We start from the raw sequence: 6,257 nt of genomic DNA, 5'->3' as shown, positions 1-6,257 counted from the left end.
GGAGGGAGAGGAAGAGGGGGATAGGGGGGGGTGTTTGAGATTTCCCGGGTCGAAATATTTTCACCCACATGATCACCGAGATGGGCGAAACCGTTGGTCACGCGCTCAGGTCGATGGCCGGACAGAGGTCGGTCAGTGCCAGGTCACAGGCCAGCAAAGTGCCGTTGTTGTGGCGTGGAGACCGGTGCGGGGGGAAGTCACTACTCGACGTCACCGACGACAGACACCCCCCCTCCACACACACACACACACGCACACACAGCCTCGCCTCCTACATGTCGTACTCTCGGTCCCGCTCCCGGTCGCCCGTGTCGTCGCGGTCGCGGTCTCGGTCGCGGTCGCGGTCGCAGTCGCCTGGCGGACGGGCGTCTGCTGCTGCTGCGTCGTCGACGGGCGGCGGACGGGCCAATGGTGGCGAGGAAGAGTATGCCAAGCATCCGTTCCTGAGGGTGACGATGGGTGAGGCGACCAAGGTGGGGTCGGGCATGTCGTCGTACACGGCATACGATGTGGTCTCCACGGCTGAGCTTCCGGGCTTTGCCGCCGGCGAGCACACGGTGGTCCGTAGGTACTCGGACTTTAGCTGGCTCGCCGAGGAGCTGGCTCGCGAGTGCCCCGGCGCCGTCGTCCCGCCGCTCCCGGTCAAGAATGCCACGTCGCGGTTCGACGAGGCCTTTGTGGCACGACGCAAGAACGAGCTGGAGAAGTTCCTCTACCGCTGCGCCTGCCATCCGCTGCTGCACTCGGCCAAGGCGCTGGTCCTCTTCCTTCAGTCCAAGGACAAGCTTCCGTGGCAGAACAAGTCTTGGGGCTCGGGCTTGCTCAAGAAGATGTCCAAGGTGGCCGGCTCGGTCTCGTCGTACGTCATCACCGCTGCCGAGGAGCCTGACCCTTGGTTTGCGGAGAAGAAGGACGAGGTCGAGGCCTGGGGCAAGCAGCTCTCCGAGCTCGCAAAGTGCGCTAACCAGCTGCTCAAGCTCCGCCTCTCCATGTCTGAGGCTCACTCGGAGTTCTCCGCTGGTGCCACCGCTGTGGCCCAGTCGGAGGCCAACCCCGGCCTCGAGCGCGCCTTCAACCGCCTCGCCGACGTCGCCGACACCTCCAACACCATCTACTCGGAGCAAGCCGAGGGCGCGCTGAGCCAGCTCGTCGTCGACCTCGAGGAGTACGAGCGCATCGTCGCTGCGGTCAAGGCCGCTCTCGCCGCCCGCGCCCAGGTCTTTGGCGAGTGGGCCAAGGCCAAGAGCGACCTGGCCAAGAAGGAGGATAACTTGGCTAAGGTCAAGGCCAACCCCAAGAAGGCCAACAAGGTTGCGTCCGCCAAGGACGACCTCGACGCTGCCATCACTAACGAGGCGGAGTCCAAGGTTGCCTTTGAGGAGATCACCGAAGTCGTCCGCGAGGAGCTTGCCCGGTTCGAGGGCGAAAAGATTCTCGACTTTCGTGCATCGCTCGTTGCCGTCGTCGAGTCGTTTATTGCTGCAGAGTCGGACCTCATCGACGCTTGGCAGGGCCTCATGCCCGACGTCAAGGCCATTTCGCACGATTGAACACGATTGTCCCTGGCCCCATGTTCTACGTAGAGTGCCGTCGACGTAAAGTCGAACCGACACTTTGATGCCACACTGCTGTGTTCTAGCCGTTGGCAGTTTCGGTTTAGGCTTGGAGGCTTGAAGAGACCCAATCACGTACTTGTCTTGCCAAGCTCCGAGTGTACCCTGGCAACCGTTGTTGGAAGAACGGGGTACTCTCACACTTTCCGAAGCATCCATCGCATACAGACCCCTTACGGCATGGCAGCTACACCACGTACGCATATGTGGCAATGAGATAGAGGAGCGGGTAGAAAGGGAGAGGGTGGGGGTGAAAGGGAGGGCGAGCGTTGGCGCCAGATGGAGTGTGCCTCTCTCTTTGGCCATGTGACGGTTTCGCTGGCGGATGTCACAAAACTGCATTGTGCAATTTTGGCAAAATGCACGTTTTTCGCGCTACCACTAACGCCGTCGAGAGGAATGCTGGCCGCCTCTGCTCATACACAGATGATGAACAACCTTCGATCACCTGGGATCTAGTCAACTTTAGCCGGATGCCGCGGACCAAGGTGTTTTCGCACATTGTGCCGATCAAGAACCGAATTTTTCGGCTCGTCTGCTACCCGCACGGCAACACGTGCGAGAACTACGTGGCGGTCTTTCTTGAGAGCGTCGAGGATCAATCGCTTCCGAACGACTGGATGGTAAGCCTTGACGTCAAGATCAGCGTCAGGCACCCGGTCCACCGGGTCCAGCGAGGCTTCTCGCACACATACGTCAAGGACTCGGGCGACTGGGGCTTCAACAAGTTCCTCCCGCGCGAGAAGCTGGAAAAGGTCCTCCTCAACGGGACGCTCATCCTCGAGGCTTTCCTTCACGAAAAGCCCGGCGAGCTTTCGGCGGCAATCAAGTCGCGCGAGCGCCTGGGCACGCGTGGAGGTGTGGTCCGAGATCCTGTGCGGAGCGTGCGGCTGCCGCTGCCGCCGCAGCGGTTCACGGTCGTGACCGACCATGACCTCTTTGCACATGTCGGTCCCGGCCTGTGCAACCTCCCGACAGCTATCCAGCTGCAGGCGCGCAAGCCGATCAAGACCGTTCAGGCCCTCATTGACATGTTGGTCCACGACTTGGGCCTCGAGGCGCCGCCGGTCCGCATCTGGGAGTGGTGCATGGGCGCGCATGGGACGATCCGTCCCATGCGCCAGGTCACCGCTACCATGCTCGACTCTCGGCTACGGTACGGGACCAAACTGGACATTTACCTCGAGTTTGGCGATGTGAGTGAGCCGGCCACGCTGCCTGATACTCATGCCGTCCTCTATCTCAAGTTCTACGATCCCGAGCGCGAAGAGATGCGGTACTGCGGCCACGTTGTGGCGAAGCGCACGAGCAGCGTGGCCGAGCTCGAGGCCAAGGTCCGCGACGTCGAGGGCCTTCCTGCCCATGCGCAACTCAAGGGCTGGAAGGAGCTGGGCCCGGAGTCACTGACGAGTATCGAGTCGCTGTCGACGATGGCGACGGCCGGCCTCGAGTCTGGCGCGGTCGTCGTGTACCAACTTGCCGACGTGCCTCCCACGGTCGCGCGGCCGTCGGCGGTCGAGTACGCCCGTTTCATGGCGTCAATCATGGTCACTACTTTTGCTCCGATGGAAAGTGGTGAGATCGGGGTACAGGCTACTCTCCGGTTCCACATGCGGACATGCATCGCCGACGCCGCAGCCTGCCTCGGCGCACACCTCGGCGTCGCGCCCGAGTGCATTGTCCTGTTCAAGGCCGACGGAGGAACGCGACTTGCCAGTGAGATGGTCCTGGAGACGGTGTCAGGTGGCAAGTCCATCGCTACGCTGCGGTACGCCATCTCCACGACACCGGTCTCGCCAGCTGCATTCCATCGCAGCGTCAGAGTCGAGGTGATGCGTCTCGACGCGAGCTGCGAGGCCTCGCTGGACGTCGATGTCGACAGCTCGTCGCAGGTTGCGTGCGTCATTAGTGAGGTTCGAGCAACGCTCGCGGCACGCGACATGGCCCCGGTTGGCTTTGATCGCGAGCTCCGGCTCGTTGAGCTCGACGTCGGGCGCAAGATCGCGCGCGTCCTCCACCCGTCAGACCCGCTCGCCCTTCTCTCCCGGCAGGCCAAGATCATTGTGGAGCCGGTGCCTGAAGGCGAGTTCTACCCAGCGCCACCGGCGCGGCCGCTAGTCTTTGTCCATGCCATTGCAGGCTCGACCACCACGTTTGGCATGCCGTTTGTTGTCGTCATCGGCGATGGCGAGCGGATGAGCGAGCTCGCCGAGCGGATCAAGCTTCGGTTCGGGCTCAGCGACGCCGACTTTTCCGGATGGACGTTCTTCAAGGTCGCCAACGGCGCGCGCGTCGCACTGAGAGCAAGCGAACGCATCGCTCCGCATCGTTGGAGCAAGTATGCGTGGATCATGGTCGAGCACGCCAACGAGGCCGGCATCGAGTTTGATGTGCACAACGAGCTCGCTCCGATGCACGAGTCGGCCCAGAGCCTCGCCGCAGTGCCGATGGCCATTGCGACCGACGCAAACAGCGATAGTGGCTCGAATACCGACCACATTTGCGTGATTTGCCTCGACAAGCCGCACACAGTTGTCCTGCTCCCCTGCCGGCACAAGGCAATGTGCACGGCATGCGCGGTGGAGGTGTCCAGGTGTCCGATGTGTCGTGCGCCGTTTACGCCCAGCGACACCCTCGACGTCTTTGACGCGTGATGACGAGCCAGATTGGGGAGATTCCGGGGAATGTACACGAGACGTATGGCCGGCATGCCGATGGAGGTGGTAGCCGATGGCGCGCCAGGAGCGCAGATGGGGTCGGGACAGCCGTCGGTGCGGGGAAGGAGCGGCGGCAGGAGAAGGTGCGGGCGGCAGCATGAGGGAGAGCGAGCGACACTCCACGCAAAGCGTTTGAGAACGAGAGAATGATGAAGCGGATTGTCAAGCTTGTGGTCCGGCTTTGGCTCTGGCTCGCGCTGTTTGTGCTCCATGCGCCGCGGCGGGTGGAACACGCACTCCGCAAGGTGCTGGGCCTGGGTGGCGGCGGAGCGGTTCACGAAGGAACAAGCAACCGGGCGCGGCCTGCCGAGCTGGACGATCCGGTGTACGGCGAGCACGTGACGTCGCGGCGCGGGCTGCACTACGTCAAGGCCGGCGATGACGATGCGCCGGTGGCGCTGATGCTCCACGGCTTCCCCGAGTTCTGGTTTGGGTGGCGGAAGCAGATTGTGGCGCTGAAGGAGCAGTACCAGACGGTGGCGGTGGACATGCGCGGGTACAACCTGTCGGTCAAGCCGACGGACGTTTCGGCGTATGGGATCGATGCGCTGGTGAGCGACGTGGCCACTTTTATCGAAGAAGAGCTGGCCGGGCGGAAGGTTGTCCTTGTTGCGCACGACTGGGGCGGCGTCGTCGCCTGGTTCTTTGCCTATGCGCATCCGGAGCTCATCGATCGGCTCGTCATTCTCAACGCACCGCACCCGCGTAGCTTTGTCGTCAATGCTGACTGGGCACAGATCAAGATGAGCTGGTACATTGGGTTCTTCCAGCTCCCGTACTTGCCAGAGCTGCTGTTGAGTCAGCGCAACTACAAGGGTGTGACGGGCGCGTTCACCTCGCGGACCATGGGCTACCAGAAGCGCGACGAGCTCAACGACGCGCACCTCGATGCCTACCGCTACGCAGTCTCGCACCCAGGCGCGCTCGAGTCGATGATCAACTACTACCGCCAGATTCTGGCGGTGCCGTCGCCGCGGCTGCGCGAGGCGCTGCGCGCTCCGCTGCAGATCCCGGTCCTCATCATCTGGGGCACCGAGGACAAGGCGCTCGGGACCCAGCTCCTCGCCGGCATCGAGCGCTACGTCAAGGACGTCCGCATCGAGCTCATCGACGGTGCCTCGCACTGGGTCCAAGTCGATGCCGCCGACCGCGTCAACGAGCTCATCCTCGGCTTTGCATCGTGACCGTGACCGGCGTTGTTGCTAGTAAAAGGCGTGTAGGCAGGGGTGAGTTACGTCTGCGACGAGTCATCGTCGCCGGAGCCGTCGTCGCGAATACGGACGGTGAGCGAGCAGGAGGAGCAGCGGACGAGGGCGAGAGGCGCATCGTCGAGCACCGACTGCAAGACAGTGTATGCGCCGCCGCACCGGCAATCCGCCGAGTACAGCAGATCGGCGCCCGCGTCGCGGACCTCAAAGGCCATGTCCGCCACGTTGATCTCGTCCGACAGCCTTGCCAAAGCGGCCATCTCCCGGACACCAGCCTCTGTGGCAGCATCGTGGGCGGCACGGGCAGACGGCGAGCCCAGGACAGCCCATGCGGCTTGCACAGCCTCCCACCTTTCCTGGCGGTGAGCCTTATCGTCGGCATCCTCTGCGAGAGCTCCTGACCGCCCAGCCTGCTTGTCCGGGTGCAAAGCGAGGAGGGCGGCTCGATAGGCGGCGCGCAACTCTTCTGCTGACCACTCTGAGTCCTGCTTGAGGCCCGGCAGCCACTCGCTGAGTGCGGCGTATGGGTCCATGTGCGAGTGGGGTGGGAGGAGGGGGGGAAGGGGAGCGGGCAAGGGTGAGAGGGGAGTACCTCACTCGGCCGGGTGGACGGGCGTACGGACCGAGGGACGGACGGACGGACTGGGCATGGGCAGGAAGAAGCGCAAGCGGGGGGTGACCCGTACTGCTGGTAAGGAATAGGGTGGGGTGGGTGGGGG

At 63.2% G+C, this 6,257-nt stretch overlaps 4 protein-coding genes across 4 annotated transcripts; 3 read left to right on the top strand and 1 right to left on the bottom strand.

The window, feature by feature from the left end:
• The first annotated feature begins 206 nt into the window (after nt 1–206).
• On the top strand, nt 207–1,615 carry AMSG_01239 (Snx2-prov protein). Its single transcript, XM_013906393.1, has one exon. It carries the CDS (start codon nt 276–278, stop codon nt 1,548–1,550), a length of 1,275 nt encoding a protein of 424 aa, XP_013761847.1. The 5' UTR covers nt 207–275; the 3' UTR covers nt 1,551–1,615.
• Nucleotides 1,616–2,086: 471 nt separating this feature from the next.
• AMSG_01238 (uncharacterized protein) lies at nt 2,087–4,318 on the top strand (the record flags this gene model as incomplete). The annotated part of the gene is made up of 1 exon (XM_013906392.1): nt 2,087–4,318. One exon carries the CDS (start codon nt 2,087–2,089, stop codon nt 4,265–4,267), a length of 2,181 nt encoding a protein of 726 aa, XP_013761846.1. The 3' UTR covers nt 4,268–4,318.
• Nucleotides 4,319–4,453: 135 nt separating this feature from the next.
• Nucleotides 4,454–5,556, top strand: AMSG_01237 (alpha/beta fold family Hydrolase). Its single transcript, XM_013906391.1, has one exon. It carries the CDS (start codon nt 4,477–4,479, stop codon nt 5,512–5,514), a length of 1,038 nt encoding a protein of 345 aa, XP_013761845.1. The 5' UTR covers nt 4,454–4,476; the 3' UTR covers nt 5,515–5,556.
• On the bottom strand, nt 4,924–6,071 carry AMSG_01236 (uncharacterized protein; the record flags this gene model as incomplete). Its single annotated transcript, XM_013906390.1, has 1 exon — nt 4,924–6,071. One exon carries the CDS (start codon nt 6,069–6,071, stop codon nt 5,562–5,564), a length of 510 nt encoding a protein of 169 aa, XP_013761844.1. The 3' UTR covers nt 4,924–5,561.
• Nucleotides 6,072–6,257: the final 186 nt, after the last annotated feature.

Source organism: Thecamonas trahens (assembly GCF_000142905.1).
Source record: "Thecamonas trahens ATCC 50062 unplaced genomic scaffold supercont1.5, whole genome shotgun sequence".
In the NCBI taxonomy this organism is placed as follows: Eukaryota; order Apusomonadida; family Apusomonadidae; genus Thecamonas; species Thecamonas trahens.
The sequence above is the reverse complement of the archived record's forward strand: the minus strand, read 5'-3'. Positions and strand labels throughout refer to the sequence as shown.

Bases quoted from the DNA above. Each gene is read 5' to 3' on its own strand.
- AMSG_01237 (XM_013906391.1), top strand. From the start codon at position 4,477: ATGATGAAGCGGATTGTCAAGCTTGTGGTCCGGCTTTGGCTCTGGCTC.
- AMSG_01239 (XM_013906393.1), top strand. From the start codon at position 276: ATGTCGTACTCTCGGTCCCGCTCCCGGTCGCCCGTGTCGTCGCGGTCG.